Genomic DNA, 24278 nt, shown 5'->3' on the forward strand with positions numbered 1-24278 from the left:
CTTCGTCTGAGGGACAAGGGACACATCCCTCTTAAGGAGGAGAAGTGTAAGGGCAGTCTAAGGATAAGGATGGTTTATTTAAGTCTCAAATCACCAAACAGAGTGACAGAGTTTCTGGATAAAATCGATAGCATTCCCTACCTAATTCTAATGTCCCTTCTGTGACATGAGTTTTTATCCCTTTTTCGCAATACCTTCCCCCCAAATTCTATTGGATATTCGCTATACCCCACTATCTTTAACCTATCAAATTATACATTAGGTAATCCAAATTGTCACCCCACGATAATTTATAACACTTTGATTGGTCTTCATAATTGACGTCTTCGTAGGTGGCACATCCGGGGGGTTTCGTCATCATCTTGGCACGTTTCTCGGGTCATGAGCTTCTTTGTCCATGGTTAAATGTCCTTGTACATTTTTTTATATACTTTTGTTTCAAAATCTGTATAAAACTTATACTAAGGCAGCTAGCATGCAGATGGGAACAGGATGAAGTTGGATACATAAAACGAAGGAAAAGAACAAATGCAGGATCATGGCCCTTTACGAGTCAGCACACTGAAAAACAGAAAATATGCTTTAGTATGAGAGTTACACGGCTAAATCTTCAACTCAAGCTAACTTAAGGCCTAAGGGTTTTAATACAAATGCGATATTCGTAAGCGTTAATATGTTCGACTAATTAGGTGCAAGCAGTTATTTTCAAATAATCAACATTAGTTTATGTGCACAATAGTAATTTCACGTTTTATAATCATTCAAATACACATTAAGCAGCTATTATTTATTGTCGTTTATATATGCAGCATTGTTAGGTGTTTATATAAGCATTTCATGTTTAACATATGTAATATTTAGATTACGCTCTCTCACTTGGAATGGTTATGTAGACTTGTTTGCACCATTTCTTACAATTCCCTAACAATGTGATAACATTTTCTAGCCCAAGGCGACGGTGGGGCCAGGGGCAGCAGGCAAGGTGGGGAATGGAGTGGGCGTACTTGCCCTTCCCTACCACTTCTAGAGGATTCTGCAGCAATGTTCCTTACACAGATTAAAGAAATTACGACCAGTGAGCGTGGCTCTGTAGAAGAGGCCACAGAAATAAAAAGCTTGGTTTAATTGTTTTGCGCTGTTCACCAAATTAATTTATGCAGGAATTAAGTAATTGGTCTAAGGCTAAGGCTGGTCTAAGGCTAGCCGACCACATCACTGAGGGCTAGAGGAGCATCAGAGGGAGGGTTGAAGGAGGAGTACAACATTGAAAGTGCTGCGTTGCACAGGAGCAGATGTTTGTGGGTGGAAGGGGCTGGACTGATCCTGGAGGAAGGTTATAGATGAAGGTGGTTGGAAGATAGTTGCATAACAGGAGACAGGTTGGCAAAGAATCTAGATAATAGATAAATTAAGTAACCGCTTCTCACACCGGAACACATTTATATATAATTTATTGCTCTGCGTGAACCTTTCCCAAGCCAGCCGCAGAGCTAACTGACTCTGGTACATTCCACACAATCCCAACATTCACATTCCAATATAATCACCATAGAAAGACTCCCATTCTTTATTACAAACATATTCCCCATAGGTGAATATAACAATAAAATGGCTAATGAAGGGACGGAAAAGGACAAGGTATAGGAGGGCAGTGCAGAGAAAAACTTTGAACCAGCTAAAAATGTACTGGTGGCCTTCAACACAGCAAAGTTACCTTACTAGAGCAGTGCTCTCATGGCACTCCCAGTGTCAGAGGGGATAAGACAGTGCCATCAGAGCTTTGCAGGGGGATTACTTTAACGTTGTGAATGCCTCGGGGAGCAGCTGCAGAGTGTTGGGGCCTGAGAGGGGATTTTAAGAAAGGACCTGAAGTGTGGGCAAGGTTGTCCATTTAGATATCATTGTTTCCCAGTTTGGATATTTCAGACCTTTATACATCGAGCAGAACTTTGGGGGATGTTTGGATAAGGTATTTAAGGACCCCAGAGGTCACAGTGATCAAATTCACAAATTCAGGATGGTGTTGAGATAACTTTAACACCCTTCTTGCTGTTGTCTTTCTGAAGGTATGTCACCAGTTAAACAAAACGAAGGGAAGCAAACGGAGATGCAAGTTCATACTGGGACAGCCTAGCCGACTGTGAATTGAAACAAGACCGGATAAGGGTCTGCAACAGGAAGTAGGGAGTTTTTCAAAACAGAAAATATCTATCTGCGGCATTACTAATGTTATAGAAAATGCAATAAAACATTGTATACCTGAAGTAAAATTTTGCACAAGGCAAATATGCATTTACCTCACCACGTTTCAGCAGTGAAAGATGGATCAACGTTTAAGTGTTATTCATATTGCAGGGATGTGGAATTACTATCGCCCGACGCCCGGGACATCTTGTTTGGGGTCAAGGGCAACAAGTTTTTATGTTTACTTTGTCCTTGGGACAAGTAGGCCTGCAGCACAAACCCTTTGGCTGCCTGTTTACAGAGAGTGGAACTCTCTGCAGTTGAGGTAATGTGTTTCCAAAAGATAATGCTGTTCGAACTTGTATTTATGGTTCATTATTTGAAAGCCTTAATTATTAGGGTGAGTGCTGTAAATAAATGTTTTAAGGTCACACTTCACTACTGACGTTGGTTCCAGTACAAAAAAAAAAAAGGTGTATACACATGTTTGAAAAGTTTAGGCTATGAGGCTAAGTATAATGCTCCCAGAATGCTCTCTGATTAGATGCAAATGAAGTGTCATTTAGTAAAATGTGTTGATGCATGCTAGTATTTCCCAAAAATCTTTCTAATGGAAAATCAGTGTAACCATTTTCAACACGAATATGGGAAGCATGAAAATAAACACTGACAAAGCCAACTGGTCTGACATTTCTATAAGTCTTTTAGTTTCATCAATGCGTGTCTTGTTTTGACATGGCTTTTGTAACACTTTATTGTTGTGGGAGCTACCAGGCCCTCAACATTGTAACAAACACTGGCATAACCCCCCCAAAAAGTTTTTGAACTCTAAAAGCACATGTTACCACCAGTGGCATAACAAAGGCCCCGCAGCCGCCCTCCAGGGGGCCCCTTCAGCACAGCATCTGCCCTGAGTGAGTCTGGAGAGGGGGCTCCTCCATGTTCTTTGCAAAGGAGCACCCTCCAGTTTCTTTATGTCACTGATTGCCACTGTAGTTCCTGACACTGAACAAAACTACTTTGTGTGCCAGTATGCTCCTTGTGGAAGAGCAGAATGCGATCACTCACAGTAAAGCCAGCCGAAAGAGAGAGAAATAGAAGTTTAATAAAAACAAAGGGGGTTATTCCAACTTTGGAGGAGGTGTTAATCCGTCCCAAAAGTGACGGAAAAGTGACGGATTTACCACCAGCCGTATTACGAGTCCATGATATCCTATGGAACTCGTAATACGGCTGGTGGTATATCCGTCACTTTACCGTCACTTTTGGGACGGATTAACACTCCTCCAAAGTTGGAATAACCCCCAAAATGTCTTTGTTAACACCAGACCTAATTAGGGACCAAGACCCACATGTAGGTAGCTTTTTGCATGTCGCAAACAGCGACTTTCGCTGTTTGCGACGTGCAAAAAGCACATTGCGATGCACAAACCCAGTTTTGCGATTCAGTAACCTGGTTACCGAATCGTAAAACGGGGTTGCGACTCGCAATTAGGAAGGGGTGTTCCCTTCTTAATTGCGACTCGCAGTGCAATGTAGGATTGTTTCGTGACCGCGGGCGCAAACCAATCGCAGTTTGCACCCATTTCAAATGGGTGCTAACACTTTCGCAAAAGGGAAGGGGTCCCCATGGGACCCTTTTCCTATTGTGAATGTCACTGTAAAAAAAATTTCAGAGCAGGCAGTGGTCCTGCGGACCACTGCCTGCTCTGAAAAAATGAAACGAAAGCGTTTCATTTTTCATTTTTGTAATGCATCTCGTTTTCCTTTAAGGAACCAGTCACAGACATGGTGGTGTGCTGTCTCCAGCAGGCCACCATCCCTGTGAGGGCTGCTATTCGCAAGGGGGTCGCAAATTGCAACCCACCTCATGATTATTCACTAGGTGGGCATTTGCGAAGCCCTTGCGAATCACAGATGGGGTCAGGGACACCATCCTACATTCGGATTTGCGACTCGCAATTTGCGAGTCGCAAATCTGAACCTACCTACATGTGGCCCAAAATTCTTAAAGAAAGTCACAAAAGTGCACCCATGGTATATGTCGTACCCCTATAAAATATTTGTGAACTGTATTTTAGCATGGGTAAATACCCATGTGTAGATTTGCTCATGTGAAAATCTATTGAGCATTTGCAAGTTCATTTTCCCTCCGGCCACTTTCTCCCCAACCCTGGAAGAAGTTCTAATTCTGCCATTGTCAGGAGTAAATGTCCAACCTTTCTTATTATGGGAAAATATTAGAGAGACGCTGGTGAAAATCTTTAAAACATGCAGGTTAGTATGTTTGCAGACTCAAAGGCATTCCAGCCCTGGAACTATTGCTTACTGCTTCCTCCAGCCCCAGTATGCAGATCTGAAGAAAGGTGTCAAAATAAGGAAATTGCTACAGTAGGGATTGAAACTGCAAGTATTCAAGCCCTACTATGGTAGTAGCCCTGGCATAATCAGAGAGGCTATTATCAGAGCTCTTACATAATGAGATTGCTGCCATAATTTGTCGCCACACTACATGGCACCAAAGGGACAAGTAGATCTTTTTACAGGACAAGTAGATTTGAGAAGCAACCTGTCCCCTGGACAAGTAGATATTTTAATAAATTCCACACCCCTGTATTGTTACATTTTTTGTTACATAATTTATAACACGTGTGCAAAATGTATTTGCTCTATTACATATGCAGCAACAAATACGTGCCCACTGAGTTTGTCAACACTATAAAGCATTTTCTAATATGATCGCTCGTATCCTGTCTCTGTCACTGAATCCACGGGTTCACCTGTACTCAGCAATCTCAGCAGCACAGTTACACATGCTAATTCACTTTGTGGCAGGCCACTGCTCACCAGCTGTGACTCCTTACTGTAGTACAGACTCTGATTGGTGCCTTTATGCTGAACAGAAAATTACCGAAGAGTTTCTAAACTGTAATCACAAGAAAGTTCCCCACACCAAGGCCTGTTGAGACAGTATTTTCAGAGTCATTTAGTGCGTTGGTGCAGAGACTGTCTCTACACTGTGTTGTGATACTTATGCTCAGATTTTGCTGAAATTGTCTAACTCTCCACTGTCTCTCTTCCACTCTCTCAGTGACATCTACAATGTCTGCCAAACGCAAGAGTGGACTGAAAGTAAATGCCATCTGTGCCAAGCTCCGCCATCAGGTAGATTCAGATCGTGATAACGAAGTGATGGAGAATGCAGAGCATGAGGTACCAGACCCTTCTGAAAAGCAAAAGTTCTTGAGTAGAGCACCCTCAAAAATCATGAACATTTCCCAGAGAAGAGAAGACAAAAAGTGGCGCAGAGAAGCCATTGAGAAATGGGTAAATGGGGAGTGTGTGGATGAACCTGTGGGAGGAGAGAAGGCAGAGGTTTGTGAGATCCCCACTGAAGATGTCTACATAGTAAAGCCGGAGGACTGCAGTGACAATGAGGACAATGGAGGCAAATCAGCAGCTCCTCTGAAATCACAAGCCAGTGAACTCTTGGTGAAATTGGCTTCAAAAGCAGCTACCGCCAAGGATCAGAGTCTGGGAGAGGCTGTGACAAAGCAAAGCAGTGCTTTAGCTTCAGGTGAGGCTTGTGTTTGTTGCACTGCTGCCAACATGATCCAATAAATGTATTAGGGCGGTTCCATTCTTGTATGTGGACGTGTCAGATGTCTGTTGTGAAATCTTAAGACTACACCAATTTAGAGAATTACACATAAGGAAAGGAGAAATTAAATGACAACGGTGACATTCGTGGTCGATGGAGGGTGAGTGTGCAATAGTAAGGAGAGAACACTGGTAAAGTGTTCAAATTTGGGGATGTGATGGCCTTTTTGTAATAGTAGAAGAGGTCTGGAAAAGAGTAGAAGAGTGCCTGGGTGAGTTTTGGATATCTGCGGGAGAAGGACGGTGCTCTGAAATATTAATATAATTTAGAGGGCATAATGGGGGAAGAAGTGGATCTGCTGATGTTTACCAGAATGTGAAATTGAAGGAGTGGGATGCACCTGGGGAAATTAAAAGCTTGGTTACACTAAAGGAACACGGGGGGGAGTGATGTTGCTTCGTGAATGGAGATGGAGTGGTATGACAATTGTGAAAGACTGTTATTTATTTATTTTGCAGATTTCTATAGCGTATAGTCACCAAGGTATAGATGGGTTTTACATGTTAACAATAACAGCGACACAAGGTCTCACATAGAACTGATAACGATGGGAAAAGGGTTGTGCAACCGGGGTACTGGCCAAGTACAAAGAGAAGGGAAGATTTTAGGAGTTAGCATAGGAGGATGAAGCAGCGGTAATGGGGAGGGTTGGCGGGAGAAAGGGCCGAGGCAGGGAGAGGTAGGATGGTGAGATTGAAGGCGAGGATGGAGGATAAGTGGTGGAGTGGGTAGGATTAAACCAGTTTCATATCCTACAGTTATAACAGAGTCGGACTCTGGTTAGTCCTACAAAAGCAAGGTTCAAACAGGTTAGCCTTTAGTAGACATCAAACCGAGAGGAGGGATTGTGTAGTTCTAAGAAGCAGTTCTTGGGGCAGTTGTATTGCAGTGGAGTTTGGAGGAGTAGAGTGGCGTAAGCGGAGTATGAATGCATTGTGGAGCACGAGGATTAGTAGAGAGAACAGAAGATAAAGCACAATATCAAAAGAGACAACTGAAGCACACAGGAGTATAGCGCTGCCAGGACTTGAGAAAGAATAGTTGAGCAGGTTTAGAAAGTGGGTCTCGAAAATGTTCTAGTTTTGGTGCTGCAGGAAAACATCTATACTGATTTTGTGATGCCTTAGCAGGTATAATGTTCCAGATGAAAAGAGGGTGGGTGAAAGAGATGTATTGTCATTTAGGGATTACCTTGTAGGTAGGAACCCAGGGACAATAAGAGAGACTCTGGAACTTTCTTCATTCTGACCTTCTAGGTACAAGATTCAAGTTTTCACAGAGAGGCTTCTATCTACACTCTGGCGAGTATGAAGTAAAATTAATGGTGCTTTTGTACTATAGTGCAGATGCTAATCTTGCAATTAGGAAGCATAGTTCTTCAGCGAGATTCTGTACCTCACTGCCAGTAATGGTGTTGATAGCTGATCTATACTCAACATCAAGTTATTACCCATTCTTTTAAAGAACATGGATGTCTTACACCAGGGGTCTCTATCCTTTTCTGTAGTGAGAGCTACTTCTGATCAGTGAAAATCATAGTGAGCTATTGAAGGCTAAACAGCTCGGGCATTGTTACCAGACACCCTCCACTGCCAGCTCCACTGACTTTAAGACTAATGTCCATAGAGCCAGATACCATGGTTTGAACAAAATAATTTGACTGGAGGCACTATAACAGGGCTGCCATGTGTGTCAATTAGAGCGTGTACTTTGGGCATGTATGAAAATGTGTGCATATGAATGGGATACATTTGTATGGGTGACTGAAAGCCTGTGTCGTATGTATCTGCAGCTTAGGACACCCCTTTCACTTTATGTGCCAAGGTTACATGTATAACACAAACATACAATCATTTTATTTAAATGGGAGAAGTTTAAAGTGAAAAAATTTTGATAATGTGAAACATTTTTCTGTACTTTACATTTCTCCCATTTAAAAAATGACTGAATTCTTCGGTTCTAAATATGGCACAGTGTTCTACAGGCCACTGGGAGCCAGAGGCCTACTGTTTGTAAATGCAACACTTTGAAATAAAATTGAGAAAATAACAATGAAAAGTTAATTTTATCATAAGGTAACTTTTCATTTAAAATTTCCTCTGATTTAAAAGCATTGAGGAGCATAATTTTGTTCTCACGTTCCAACATTGAGTCAACAAAGACTTTTATTTAAGAGTTAAATACCTCAGTGCTTCAGCTGTTAACCTCTGTGCCCCAGCCTGGGTCCTAAATCTGACTTCAGCACTGTTTCTTATCAGGCCTTGCTATCTGCAGCCTGGTTGATGATAATATAAAATAACCCCACCCTTCCCTTAACTTGAAAAGGCAAAAAGTGACCAATGCTTATTTCAAAACAAGCATTTGCAATGCAATAGGTCTTCCATTTTCTTGAGTAAGAGCTATTGGCATTGTAAATGCATAGCTGGACTTTTCTTGCCACATAATTGGTCCTCATAATTCCAGTGGCCCTGCATATAAATAAAGCACTTCCATTTATCTTCTTTCTCTGTCTGCAGCAAAATGGAAATATTACCATTATTTATTATCGTATAATATATGTAACAGAGATACAGACACAAAACACCCAAAGAATTTACAGGAAATCACACTACATTTTACAGTAGAGTTACATGCAGTCTTATACTTCAGTAAAATTACACTAGAGGCAAGACTCAATGAGTTTATATTTGGAAGCTATTACATAGTCAAGTGAGTTAACCATTCGCTGAATTCAAAATGCAACCAGAGTAGGTTGCAAGTTTGAATGAGCAGAGACACTTCATCTTTTCAGCCTTAAGAGGTCGATAAACTCAGTATCATTTATTTAGGTAATACAGTCACTTAACCCTACAAAACGACAAGCTTGTGGTAGCAAGCAGCTCAGAAAAACACATAATGTAATTAAAATACACAATTTTTTATCAGCATGCACAATCAGAAAATTCCACATTTTTTACAGCCCAAAATAGTTTTTCCTCCAGTGCAATACTACACAATTCATGTGAAAGGCCATGCGTCAACACGTGGCTAAAATATACACTATGCCCATGTCATTTATTAGACACCCTCGCATTGAGCTCAACTCTGTCAAAGACCTCTTGTTACCGGAACAAATATTAACTATTATGCTCCTGTAAACTGCAAACTTTTTCCTGTCACATGACTCTACTTAAAGGAATCTTCCATTTTGCACATGATTGGGTGATGGAGTATTTCAGTGAGGTGTAAAATACGACAACGGTACAATTGTGACACACTCTTCGTACATGTTTGTGCCAACCGCAGCAAAGTGAAAGTTAAGATTGGAGCCCTTGAAGCCGTGACTCACCAGAAACTCCACATACACATACAACCAAACACGTCTGTAGTTTCCCACCATCATCAGGTTACTCACTGTCTTGAGGACTTCAAAGAAAGTCCACTGACTGAATTATGCATATTGGGCATGTGCTGCATGTTGACCTCATACTTTTGGCTAGTCAAACAGATTTGTTTTCTAGTCTTTGGCTAATACAGCTAGCTCATAGTTCATAGTTCATGTCTTCAACAGACACCCAGTACATCTCTGGGTTGGTTAATACTCACAGAACCAACAATGATTGTATGCTATAATAACCAGGAGCACTGGAATAATGTGATTCTGTGGCCATGGTGATTTCCACATAATTATTGCTTTGCTGTGTTTTCCACATGTGCTGCATGATTTGCAGATTAAAAAAAAAATTGCTTCCAGCTCAAGCACATCAAAAGTGTAAAAAATCATTATGACCACTGTTGCTGCACAGAGAAAAGCCCTACGCAAAGATTAAATGGTCATCTTTCATTTGCTTATTACACTATTTGGATGCTGGTACTAATGAGTTTAAACCTTTGCCCAGAAAGTATTAATATATGAACAAAATGACAAAAAATGGTAAAATTGTGAAGTAATGCTTTCGCAAAGTGTACCGCTTTTGGTCGCATAGTTTGGCTTTTCTTGCTGCATAAATAGGGAATTCTGTCATATAATTTGGTTCTTCGTGCCGCATAATTCCAGTGGCTCTAAGAATAACACCAGATTCACTTGTGTTGTATGGGTAGCAAGAGGTAGTTTATCGGAGACAGTTTCCACAAAGCTGTTAGTGGTTTTCTTGTCACACCAGTCTGAAACTAGACCCCTACAGTGTAATAGACCGAAAAATACAAATTGCTAGAGAGAGCGCGCCGATCCAATGGCCAGACACCATTTTTCAAGCAGTCGTTAAGGCATATAATCACATAGGCGTACAGCTGCAGATTAAGACATCCGTTTCCTCTTCAGTGGACTATGAAAAACTACATTGGGTGCCAGATGGCCACCGCATCAATATTTTTGACAGCCTGGGATGACTTTGCTCCTGTGACAAGCATGGCAACAGCCTTTCCTTTATTGTCGAGCATCGTCCCTCTGCATGGTGTATTTAACTCTGGAAGATTACAATACAGGGGAGGGGGACATTTTTATCCATTTAGACCCTCATTAAAGAAGATAATAAGTGGGCCAGTGGATTGGGGTGAAATGATTGAAACTGCAGATGGCGAAGGAATGGCGGTGAGGGTTTTGTAAGAATACTTGCTCATGCACCTTGTCAATCAATTAACAGGGCATTGATGGAGACCAGGGTCTAGTTCCCTGCACGTGTACCCCTTGCTTTCAGTTCAGCTGGGAATTTCCAGGTTCTGTTAAAACAAGTTTTTTTCTGGTGAATTATGCATGCAATCTCTTTGCTGTAAACAGGGTATGTTTTGGAGCCACATTTTTTAAACTCTCTCCTGGCTGGAATAGTGGTATTTGTTGGCTTTCATGGTCTCTTTACGAAGCTTATTTGGAATCTGTATTTATGGTTCTGCACAGCAGAGCTTGAAGATGTATCCCTATGGCAGAAGACAGGTCATTAACATGAAGCATGGTGCTGAGCCGTGAGGAGAAAGGATTGCGGCTTGGATTTAAGACAAAAACGAAACTAGACGGAGGAGGGAAGAGGAGCCATCACACGCTGTAACAGGAGGAAGCGTGACGTAGTGTGATAGCCAACAAAAATGTTCTCTTTGTGAAATCGCCCAGGGGGAACTAAGCACACAGAGGGAGAGACATTTATCAAAATGCATCAATAAAAAGGAAGAAGCATTTAAGACAACCACAACAGAGAAGGAATGACAAGAGTGGGTGTGGTGAAAAGCCCCTAAACTGAATACAACATGTCTTGCAGACAGTGGTGTGCGGTGCCACGATACACCTAATGAACTCAAGGCTGTTAGCTACTCTGAAGAGGTCTGGGAGCTACTAGTAGCTCGCAATTGACTGATTGGAGTCACCTGCCTTACACCTTCAACAGAGTATCCAGCAGACACTGTGTTTTTGAAATTGTTTAGATCTGGCAGGCAAGAGGCATAGCGCTATAACTAGCGAGAGTAATGCTAAGGATCATAATAAGGCATGTTAGATATAATCAGTAATGTTTTATAGCCAAATGTTATTTTTTTCTCAGAAAAAGCAGATCCGGCTGCAGCTGTGGTCACCATTCTCAAAGCTCCATTTACACTTTGTTTCAGAGTACACTGCTGCAGTGTAACTTGCCCCAAGAACAGTTTTTTTTTGTTTTATCTGTCACCAAAGGACACCCATACAAGATGCCAAAAACAGGACATAAACGCTTGCAGTTCTGGTCCCTAGAAGGTTTTTAAAAAAAAAAAAATTATTAAGATATGAGGAATGTTTCTATAGGTTATTGCATTAATCGGTAGTCGGAAGATATCCAGTGCGACTTCAGAGATCCCACATTTTCTGTATTTTCCACACTCGTTTACAGTATGACAGCTCTTCACTCGCATTGGCTTGCTGTGCAGAATTCTGTTTTTTTTTAAAACAGGCATTAAAGAAAAAAAAAATCTGAAAGTGCTTCTTTAGAAATCACAGATTTCGTTACTTTGGCTGGGTAGACTATGGAGCTAGTGAATGCGAAAATAAGAGAAATGTTAGATGCATAAATGGATGAGTATGCATGAATACATTCATAGGTGCGAGCTTGAGTGCATGGATGGATGGGTGACATTGCAACAATAAATCTTTCATTCATGCAACCAGTTAATCACCCAATGGTCCATGCATATATCACTCGGTTTTAGGAATTTGCTAACCCTAGAAATCCCACACAAACTCATCACTAATCACCAAGTACTTTTTTTTTTTTAGAAGCCAGGTATTTTGCCTTTGAGTTTGTTAAAAAACAAATTACATTCCTTTTCCAAAGTACTATGAACATCCATAATTTTGTTTTTAAAAGATACATTTATTGTTTTACACATTTTCGGTCAAAGGTTCTAGTTTTATACACTTACTGCTGCTTGTTATACACATCTCTGAGCACACTTTAATTAGGATATAGTCCTTTCAGGAAGGTACCTATAGTTTCTATTCATGGAAAGCCATGCTAATTTACTGTATGTCTTTACAAACTAACCAGCCATTATTGTGTGCTCAAACCTTACCATGCTATTGATGTTTTCCCGATATGTATATGCTATCATATGCATGACTAGATACATAAGAAAGAAGAAAAAAATACAATAACTGATAATTACCTTTAAAAGTGTACACTCATATTGAAACGCCCGCAGAGTCACTTTTTCAATAGTTCTTGTCTTAACCTTAGCTTTAGGACAGCTTTCTCTCCCAAACCATTCTCTGTTCCTCACGATAGGGCCTCCCGGCATTCAGAAGCCCAATGCTTGCTTCATTACTATTATGAAGGTCTCTGAGATATCCTGTCCCAGTTGCATACTATGGTCTGTTTCTCAGGTTAATTAGATTTTGTGTCCTCTTCCCCTTCATCTCTGACATCAATTCGGATTTTGTCCCGTTCCTGAGGGAGCTCAGGTTTACGAAGCCCTCTTTGTGACTTTATATGTAATGCGTTCATAACCTGCAGCCATTCTATAATGGCGATCGAAGGTCCTTTTTTTTCCAACACCTGGCAAGTTGTTCCTTGGCTATCACAAGTGCTTAATCTATACATGTATTAGTGATTTTCTTGGTGTTAGGGCAAGGTCCATTAGATAAGCATCTGCAAAACACTTCTGATTTCCGTCTGTGGCCCTGTTTATTAATCATGTAATCTGATGCCAATATTCCTTATGGTCGGGGCATTTCCCAGACTATGTGCCAGAAGTTAGCATCCTTCAAGTTGTAGCTTGGATGTGATTTCTTTTTTTTTTTTTTTTAATAGGAGAGTTTTTATTAACTCGTTTTCGGGTATTGTAGGTTTGGTGCAGGTAATTCAAATGTATTTGCCTGAACCGGGCATTCTGAGAGACCTGTGGTGCATTAAGAAGGACTCTGTCTTAGTTTGCATCGCCCATCTCTTTGCCTAGGTTGCCTTCCCAGCTAAGTCAGAGCCCAGAAAGGGGCTTCTTCGATTGCTGCAGTAGTGCTCTTTATATAGTTCTATATCCTATTGTCTAACACACCAATGTGTTTCCATCATAGAGGTCTCCCAGTCTATGTAGTCCCCAGCCCTTGCCGTCCCATGAGCTCCTTTCAGTATCTTTTCTCCATTGTCTGTTTAGGCCTGCCGTCAGAAGGCCCAGTGAGTGTGGCAATTGGCTGTTTGTTCTCTTCTTTTCGTCCTGTCCTTCTGTGTTCGCTCCATTGCATTAGAACTGTTATCAGTTTTTTGTTCAATATAGGCAAGTTGAAGTCTCCCACACACACACCCTCTCCTGCCTATTATGGAACCATCTTGAAGTCCATTGCACCTGAGCTGCAATATATTAAAAAAGGGGTGGGTGGCTTGCCCTGGCTCTAGCCGTGCACAAACCCGAAAATGGCCCCAACAATCTTTCTGCCACCCCAGTTGGGGTGGTATCCTCATTCTGCCTTACTAGACATGAGGGAAAATAACTTAAAAAAAGAATAGGCTGGCCCTATTTCCCATAACAGCAAAGGTCCCAAAATGCAACATGAAGGTACCAAGTCTTTGCCTTGTAAATTAATAAATCTTGGCATTGTTGGTAGCTGCGGTATGTGGGCCCAGGCTGGACTGCAACCCAGGGAAACCTACTAACCCTAGCAGTTTATGAAAACTGACATGGCACCATCCCAAAATGGCCCCAGCAGTCTGCTTTAGGGAGAGGTGAACTTTTGAGGATGGCTGGAGGGCCTGACATGTCTGCCCCGTGGTAGGGAGTATGTTAAATCTTAATATGCCCCATATGAGATTGCCCCCCGTCCAAAATACACCATTAGTCACAACCTGGATGAAGGACAACTGCCTGAAGCTGAACACTAACAAAACGGAAGTACTCATCTTTGGCAATGACGTCACTCCCAGGAATGGCTCCTGGTGGCCTCCAGACCCAGGGCTATCACCCACACTCTCTGCACATGCCAGAATCCTCTGCATCATCCTGGACCTCAAACTGTCCATGAAGTCCCAACTTAGCGTGGTCTCTTCCGCCTGCTTCCTCGCTCTGCGCATGCAACAAAGAATTGTCACGTGGTTTCCCAGCACACAAGACACTTCGTCACACAAGCCCTTATCACTAGCCAGCTGGACTATGGCAACAATCTCTGCTCAGGGATCTCAACACACATCTTACAGAGGCTTCAGACCATACAGAGCGCCGCAGCCAGAGTCATCCTTGACCTCCTTTGTTGAACCCCCATCACCACCTACCTCAGAAAACTCCACTAACTCCCAGTACAGAAAAGATACCAATTCAAACTATTGATCTAAGCCTACAAGGCTCTATGCAGCCAGGGACCTGCTTACATCAACCAACTCCTAAGCTTCCACCACCCTACCAGATGGCTACGATCTGTGTCCGTCTCAGTCACCCACACCCGCTGTATTCATCGCAATAGAAGTGCATGACGCTCCTTCTCCTATCTCGCAGCCAAGACATGGAACAACCTCCCCTGCAGCTGTCCTTTGTACAGGATCAAAGACTCATTGACTGCTATATTCTTTCCAGGAGTATAGATCTCTGGAAACCTGGCAAACAAATGTTCCACAACAGGCTGAATTTTGATCAACCTGTCATGGCCTGGATAGTCCTGGGGCAATGCAGCAGAATTGTCACTGAAATGCACCATCCGCTGCAGTAGCAAAAACAATCTCTGCTCATGTATGGTGCGAAGATGGTGGGGGTTACCAAAACCATGCAAGTCGTCCAGGAGGACTGCAGTGGGTTCCTGCACTAACCCCATTTCGAGCGTAAGGCCCAAAAATACCTTCAACTCTCCCCCTTCCATCGATGCCTCCCTGGCATCTGGGGAGGCCGTTTTGCCCTTTTTTTCCCCACCAGAGTAGGGAGAGGACACTTACTGCTCCTTCGCTGCTCTGGTGGGGAAAAATGTGACATCAGCGCGCCTCGTGGCGCGCTGGCGTCACAGAGGGGTGGCAGGGGGGAGACACAGAAATTGTTCGGCGTCTCCCAGAAAGAAAAAAGAAATCCTCTGGTGCATTGCACCGAAGGATTTTTTAACCCCCTCCCTGGCGTCGGCCACTGATCGTGACCCGCACCAGGGAGATAGTGTGGGCTTAAGGTGAGATTTTATCATCCCGTGCATGTTTGGGTCCATTTTGTATAAATATGTATGAAAACACATACGTTGGTGCTTGCCCTTGACCTGTGGATTACGGGTTCAAGTCCGGTCCGGGTTATTTTAGCACGTCATATTCTCAAGGTTGATATACTGAGTACATTTAAGGACCCGATTACAAGTTAGAAGTAAATATGTGCAGAGGTTCCAGGTGAACAGAATTACCATCTCCGGAGTGTCTGTCCACACATATTTACTCCTATTGCTAGTTAAACCTTCAGTGAATGGGGATAACTGTGCAAACTGGATTTACCCGTTGGTGTGCTATACGGAATTTCACTTGGTGAATCTGGATGCTGGAACATCGGAGCTCTCATGATTGTGCCGAGTAGAATTCCACCTGGGATGTGCCACAGTTGTACAAATGGTAATATGTACTATTCAGATGCACGAATGTAACAAGTAAAGTATCATTAAAAATGGCAAAGGATATCTATAATCACTATATGAAACAGGCATTATTTTTCCAAATACCGTTAGATGGGTGATTTGACACGGGAAGGGTCTGACACACGTACACGTGAGCTGACTGGCTGAATGAGGTGCTACATTTGGAAAAAGACTACACAATTTGTCTATGTGTTATGCATGATGGATGTATAAGTGAAAGGAACGGGGTAAAAGGGACACAAGCATAGGTACATAAATGGGTGGATAAGTGCCTGTGTTTAGACTGCACTGTAGAGGCTAATGATTTAGAAAAGTATCCATAAATGAAAACATTTTAAAACTTTTTCTCTAGCCTTATAGGACGCAGGAACGTATCGTTGGCTGGAGGATTCTATGCTCCTTCGAGGTGCTGGATGGGCTGAAGGTCCCCCAGCCATGAAAGCAGAATACAATTGTCTTTTAGGTACAGAATATGAAATGAGTTTGTATTAAGAACAGCCTGTTATACTTATATCCTGTCAGTTAATATAGTTGAATATTTGTGCTGCACATAAATTACCTGAGTGAGAAATCCCTCCCCAAATGCTTCTGAGACAGTGGGGCTCACTCAATACAGCACGAAAACATTTCTAGAAAATATGGAACGTCGAAATGTGTGTGTCAAACTAGAGATGTAGGGAGACGTATTTGGGGGAGACTGTGGTGGGTGTGCAACTTTGGCAGCCGAACAAATATTGAGAAAAGGAAACTTGCCCCACCTGCTCTAGCACTGAAGTGCACTAGTTATGTGGAGCATATGGCGCATGGGCAAAAAACAATCATTACAGCATTACAGAACACCAATGGATGAAAAAGGTGGAAAGTAAGTGCCTTTTTGTATGTTTTCTAAGATTTTTTTATTTGGAAAAACAAAAGGCCTTGGCTAAGGCCAGACTTGTTGCCATGTGAACACAAGTCCTTTCTTTATTGCAAACTACCTAGAAACCCACTAGAGAAATTTGGTTTACAAAATAAATATACTATTGCAGTTGCATAGTTTAAACACTGTCTTTTAATAACTGTATAGAATTAAAAACCCATGTGCATATTTTCTTTCTTGGTGCGTTGATCCATATATAGAATTATCACATTGCTGCAAATGAATGAAAAATCCATTACATCCCTTAAAGGCAAAAATACTGATATGCATTACACTGATGCCTTAAAATAATAATTTCTTATTATCTGTTTATTCATATAATGTTTCATGTAGGAATCTAAAGATACAAAAACATAAGATCATATAAAGAAACTTGCAAACTTTGGTCACGCACACACACGTGTCTTTATGCCACTGGTCAAACTGGAGTATTATCTTTCTCATGCACATCAGGGACCTTTTGCAACCTTGAAAAGCCTCCCTTATGCACACACAACCTATTCTTATTGCTTCTGAATGGACGTGGTCTAACATGCTTGAAAGGATGTCCTCTCCAATTCGAGATCTAAAACATTAAGATAGGCATGTAAAATGTAAGAAAGAAACATAATAAACAAATACAAACTTTGTGTAGATAGTTAGAAAAACGTACAAAAGTTCAGGTTCACCAGTGATATCAACATCACCAAAATTGAATGTCAGGAACCCTCATTCATAATTAAATTTGTATTGCCTTAGAAGGCATCACATGATGTTCCCTTGGCACCATCATAGCTCTGTCCTAAAGGATTATTAGTTACACATGCCAAAGGCTCCACTGTCAGCGTGTTGATCAGATGAGTCAACCTGCCATTTACTGTACAACTAATCAAAGCGTTTCTCCATAACTAGAGTTGCAACAGCATCATAATGAGATTACGGTGCAACCTCTGTTACTAGTGAAAACGTGTCTGTGCAAATGCAAACATAAGTCTTGTTCAATCTTCTTATGCAGTTGGATTACATCAGTGTCTTGATCAGTCGGTATCCTGCTCAGGACTTTCATGTCGATGTTCAGGAGTGAGAGAGGCCCATAAGAGCTGCGCGTAGTCCTATTTTCTGAAGTGATTACTCTAATTACTTGAATCAGTGATTCAGGCAGTTTCCCCATCACTAATACTCGTCACATTCTACATATCATGTACTGGGATACCTTCCCATCCTGCTATACATCCCTTAGCTTGTCAGACTGTGGATCATCTCATATCACGTAATCTCGGCGTAACATCGAGCATTTCCCTTTGGAGTGGATTCAGGATCATAACCATGCCTCTGCCAACCATTCGTTCACTTGTTCTTGTCCCATTCTTTGCAACATTTCTATATTGAAAGATAATAAGGTTATATTACATCGGAAAAGGAGGAAACATTATGGAGAGGCACCTCCTGAAACAAACAAAATACAACATTGTGTGCAGATAGATGTATCCTTATATGGAGTCTATAAAAGACAGTCAACACTATCAGAAACACAAGGCGATTGGGAATCATAACCATATATTATTGTGTTATACCAAACAGCAGGCATCTTTCCCCATTTCATGGAGTAGGCGGGGTAAAAATTGAGAATGGGTAGAGAGAGTAAGGAGGGAAAGGGGTGGACAAAAGGTAGACTGATAGAAAGTAATAGAAACCACCAACAGCATGAGGAATAGTGCTAGATATCTGTAACAATGATAATGTCTAGCATTCTATATTTGTGATAGGAGAGAACATCGGTAGAAATCTATAGGGTCCAATACGATCACAAAATCATAGAGATAATGTCAAAGGACCTAATGTAACCACAACAGGACTCTACAAGCCTATAATATCTCAAACTTGTATATGGTCTTGATCCATTCTAACCTGCTGACTTTTCAGCATCCTATAAAAATCCTCAAAAGCGCTATTCATTTCCTTTTCATCCCACATGAGTGCGCAGTCGGCCTTCTTCGTTGGTACAGTGCATCGATTAACTGGCTTCCTGTAGACCAAGCAGGCCAAAATTCGACTTGCCTTATTGTTCATCCTGTTTCCAGGTGAAAGGAAAGGAAGACATTTGACGGGTTCATGGTTAGATAGTTCTCTACCCAAACACAATTTAAAATACCTGGTATATTCTCTTGGCTTATACATTTCACACATGTTTAGGTAAGTTCCACAAGTATGTTCTATTTTCACTGGAGTAATAAAATCAGCCATTTCTTATGTTATGATAAAATATTCACACCTCATTAAACCCCAGGGATCCAGTCGGTTCCAAAAATGATTTAGACCATGTACTCAAAAGGAAAACTACACTTGCAGACTCATCTTTAGAGTAAAGCTCCTGTGCACTACTAATATGTATCCACCAGATTTGTAAATGAGTACACATCTGACCCATTCATCAGCCAGTCGAATTCCTTCTTGAACTGAAATTAATTTGATGGCTCAAACCACACTAGAACAAATGATGAAGAGTTCAATGACCACGTTTCCTGAGTAGCTTATATAGCTTTTTTTTTTGTGAGGCCCGTTTCCTGCAGTAAAGCAATCCATAGCGTCTTCCTACGAATATATATGATCCTATCCTTTGCCTCTTCACTATACCATGTATATCTCCAACATTCCACACAAATATATCAGTTATTCATCCTTCCGTCTTTGGTGATGCTCCATGACGCATGTGGACCCAATGCTCAGCCAACCTAATTCTAAGCATGCAGCACATTCTTGATTGCACCCATACCCCAAAAAATAGCTAATATTCAAGAACAGTTGTTCATAAAGTCCTACAGTCTGCCTCAATACAATCCCAGAGCCCTAATAGGGATCATGGTGTCATCAACTTCCCTCTTGATGAGAAAACACAATACAAAACAAAAACATATGGGACAGCACACTTCCAGTGATGCATAAGGCTGCAGCTTTGGCCACCATTGCTAAACAAGGGCATGGGAGCCATGTTTCAACAGAAAGCTGAAACTGTGACCAGGTTGAACTATGACCATGTTATGTACCCCATTAAAAGCAAACAACTACTATCCTCCTCCAGAGATGTGAAGTGCCCTCCTGAATACCTCGTATGGTATTTCACTTTCAGTAATAATTTTATTAAACGTAAATGAGAATTCCTAATATTGAAGAGGGTTTTGATGGAAACTAACATGATTAGGTCAAGAATACCTCAGTGTACGGCTAGCTTCTGGTAGAAAACTAAATCCAAAAAGGACATCAGAGGGCAGGATGAGCCTACTCTGATCCCCAGGCCATGTGAGGAGTCCCAAAGGGACCCTCTCAGACTTTCAGTTGAATTAAAAAAAATATTTAAGTCCTGTGCCGGATTTGCAAATTCTAGACCCTCCCTGGGTTGTCAGAATTTGATAGACCAGCACAGGATTTGCAAAGCTTGAAAAACAAATTGAAGGGTTAGGTGCATTACAGCTGTACTTGACCAACCACTGCAGTGCATGGCCTTTGACCATGTGCATTAGGAGTTGATTGCCCGCAGTGGGCTGGGAGAAGAGCCTCTGCAAAATCAGGTGCTGCTAACAACCCGTGCTGCACATGACGGAAGGTCGTGCGTAGCTGGGGTCGGGTGCCTGCAGCGAGTTGACCCTCCCTGCTGCGCACATTGCTGTTGCGGTCGGCCTTAAATAGGAGGTTAGGTGTAAGGATGTTGTACAGAATCACTGGAAATACCAAAGTTTAATGCAATATTATGATTTGTTTTAACTATAAGATCTTAACATACGTTCTTCTTTGTAGTTAAGAACTCATCCTCTGGATGGTGGTGAATAAGTGTTTATTTTTTTTTAAAGCTGGAAACAGATCTTACGCATTTCAGCTCGCATGATGGGCACTGGGAATCGATAGGAGCCATGTTTATATACAAATTGATAGCATAAAACAGAAGATAGACTGAATAATAAATGTTAATTTTAAACATTTTATTTCAGAATAAATAACAAAATAAATCATGAAACATTAAAGTTCTAAACTGCCGGTGCATGTTATAATCTTAATAATATGTGCATGCCTGCGATTAAATAAACTTTTTGTTCGGCCTCTGCATTTCAATCCATTAAAAAAAAAAAAAACACCAAAAACGGTCTACATTTAAAGTGAACTTATAGTTAGAACACATTAAATAATATAACTTACATTTATAAATAAAATCTAAGGAATTCATCAGAAATATACAGTTAATACATTAAGCTGTATCACGGACAATGGCAATAACTTCACTTGGGATGTCATCAATGATGTAATTTAACATGTCATCAGTTATGGAAAATGGCCATCCAGATGGTCTCTTTCATTTTAAAATGACCACCCCAATGACCTTCCTTTTTTGTGTCCGAGCCACAAGGTTAGCATTTATTAATTTACGTCTCTGTGGATCTTTTGCATGTCCAAAATGTAATGTGACACACTAACCATGATCAGCCCGCTCTCACCCCATTCCGGATTTTGCCTGCTGACCATGAAGGGATGTACTCCTTCTTTAGCTAAACCAAACGAGTTAACGCCTCAAAACAAACCTCACTTCCTGGTTGGTACTTTCGCAACAGAGGTAAAGTGTTTTTTGGATTCAAGTAGAAAGGCACTCTCTATAGGAACTAGCGGATTCATTTGGCTTTATTAGCAGAGGGTTACAATGACTAGACCATAGGTCAGTAGCAAGTAAAATGCGGCCCTGCGGGTTTTACCCCCTTGTTGTGCCTCCATCATCCACTTCATCGGACTTCAGGTATTAAGTGACATAATATCATTCCACAATTACATCATGCCACAACCCCTTTCATAGCTTTCCACTTAGAAAACCTGTTTTACTGGCTACTTTCAGTTCAAGTGAATTTTTATTTTGCTTAGGTTCAGGAGGTGTAGCACTTAGCAGATGTGTTGGATGCTCATAGAAAATGGGTAGCAAACAATGAATGGTTGGTTTACCTCTAATCTTTACCATTTTGTTCTCTGCAGATATCACTGCGTGTGGCTACAGTGGCCCTACCATGCCTGATTTCCTGAGTATCTTTGGCAACAGCAACCGGGGAGTGAAGGACACTAGCAGGAAGATCAGCTTTGACAGTCTCTTTATACCTACCTCAGAATGTGGCATGTCTTCCTTCCGCAGAGATGACACTGTGAGCAAGCGGGTTAGAATCTCAAAGTATGAGAAAACCATTCAGAAACTGAAGGCCGGGGAACCACTGGGCTGGCTCCCTCAGGAAGCGAAGAGTGAGGAGATGGAATTTAAGGGTGACCCGGACAAGAACTGTGGCAACGATTTTAACAGCCGGAACTGGATGCTAGGCATGGACTCTAAGGCTACCATCCTACCCCTGCCCTCTAGGAGCAGCTCGCGGGTACAGGGTGTGGTGTCAAGGGGTTCAAAGTATGACATACTTATACAAAATCTGAAGACAGGTGAGGCACTATGTCCACAGAACACTAATGCCTACAAAAAACCCTCCAAGTATGACCTGGATAATATCAAATATCTTCACCTTTTCAAATCAGGAGAGGATCTACAGGAAATTAGTGGGGGAAGCCCCTTTAAAACGGGCAATGTCATTCAAAATTCCAAATGTGATACCTCTGACATTAAGCAAACTAACCGAGATAAAGCCGCAGGAACGGACCCAAGCCTGAGCCCAGTCACTCTCATCAGCACTCCTTGCAATTTGGTGGTCACTGCTGGACAAACAGTGCAGATACCAGTCAGTGACTTTAAAGAACCTAGTCACTAGTATTACTGTTCACTCAGATTGACCAGAGTTGCCATTTATGGATCTGTTATTGTTAAGCTAAGCAAGATGGGATCTAGCCGCGCCCTGATGCTCGCTGCTGTAACCCTTGTAAGGTTATAATGTGTGCCTATTTGGATTTGGCAATGAATATGGCTATTAGGGTCTCACTCAAAAGGGAAGCTTGAGGGTGACCCTGAAATTAGATTTGGTTGTACTTTTTAAAAAGCCACCTCTCTAATTACTCATAGAACCAAAAGGAAAGCTTTTCAAATCAATATTCCGACATTTAACTGTGCTTTTCGATCTGTTTGTGCAAGACATGAAAATTGTGTGCATTCTGTATCAATGTACCAAAATTGATGTATGTGGCATCAGTTAAAATAAACAATAATATACCCGCACAAAACAGTACATAATGGACCATGGTAATCCAAGTGGTGGTGTAGAATAGAAAAGAAACTACTTCAAGGATGGAAAATAAGTCTTTTGTACCGTGGGGATGGATACAATAGGTGAATATGGAAGGTATTGATGAACCTAGGAGGAAGACAGCTATGCATTGGATTCTGGTTAATACTGGTTTCTGCTCTATTAAAAATAAAGCAATTAACATTATTATTATTATTAGCATCAAAAATGTAATATCTACGTATTGCTACGTGTAAAGCTGGTAGAGTGTTATTCAGAAATGTCCTCTTTAAAAAGCATTGAAATGGTAACAATATACAATTTGGGCTAGGTAAATTCCATGTTTTTCCTTGAGCACTACTGGAAGGGCATTCTAATTGTTCATATAGCTGAGCCCTTGAACATCATTTACATGAGCATGGTTTCGTTCAAGGGCCTCCAACAGTAGCGTCAAAAAGTTTTGACTCCTCTTGTTTATTCAAGAAAAGCTGGATATTGCTAGAACAAGGATCCAATAGATGAAACTGAGTGGGAAACTGGAGTACAAAAACACTACGTAAATCTGCTCTGCATTTTGATGCAAATGTTCCACCGCTTTACAAGTTGTATATTTAGTGCAGATTTGCATAAGGGAAACTCCAGTGGTGTGTCTGAATTTTGAAAGTACACCAATGGCTGCTTTTGGCACAGTTACCTTGTTGTGGGTCATTTCCGCTTTTCTCTACTTTCAAAGAAAGCTTTTCTTTTAGACAGCTCTTGTCTTTCGTTTATGATGGATACTTCTAGCTGCAGATTCCTCACTTCATAATATTCCCTAGGCACTAGGCTGGATATGGAAACACTTCATAGAAGTGCTTCCATGCGCTGCTACGTAGCTATGGAGTGGAGCTGCAGATAAGCGCCACCCATGCTCGCTGAAATCAGTTCCTTTCTTTTCATGACTTCAAAAGCAGAGCCAAAGCATCCGTATTTGGCAATTTTCAAATCAAAATCTAGTTTAAAAGGGAACAGTGTTCCCCACCTACGACACAAGGGTTCATACTATGCCCTCATCTTGGTAACATACCCACATGAGGTGTGCCTTTGGTGCTTAGGCTCAGGACACAACTCCATGTCCTGTGATGAGTAGTCACTCATGCATGCAAGGGTGGTCCGGAACCATGAAGAAAACCTGCTTCTCACCAAACATAGAAGTCATAGACCTCTCATAAGTCCACCCCCAAGTCAAGGGCACGGTCCCCTTCCCCCTCTTGAGGTCTGTCCCACAACAGGCCTTCTTCACGGTCAAAGTCATCCGGTAAGTCGCAGTCCAAATCCAAGAGAAAATATAAGAAGACA

The 24278-nt window shown here is 41.5% G+C and overlaps 1 protein-coding gene across 1 annotated transcript in view; it reads left to right on the forward strand.

Moving 5' to 3' along the window:
- LOC138300151 (zinc finger protein castor homolog 1-like) overlaps window positions 1-23147 on the forward strand; it is a 54096-nt gene extending 30949 nt beyond the window's left edge. The window contains exons 2-3 of the mRNA XM_069239102.1: window positions 5276-5761; window positions 21763-23147. Of these exons, the coding sequence (XP_069095203.1) occupies window positions 5287-5761; window positions 21763-22532 (1245 nt within the window). The 5' untranslated portion in view covers window positions 5276-5286 and the 3' untranslated portion in view covers window positions 22533-23147. The remainder of the gene's footprint in view (window positions 1-5275; window positions 5762-21762) is intronic.
- Window positions 23148-24278: the final 1131 nt, after the last annotated feature.

The sequence above is a fragment of the Pleurodeles waltl genome, chromosome 6 (assembly GCF_031143425.1).
Source record: "Pleurodeles waltl isolate 20211129_DDA chromosome 6, aPleWal1.hap1.20221129, whole genome shotgun sequence".
Lineage (NCBI taxonomy): Eukaryota > Metazoa > Chordata > Amphibia > Caudata > Salamandridae > Pleurodeles > Pleurodeles waltl.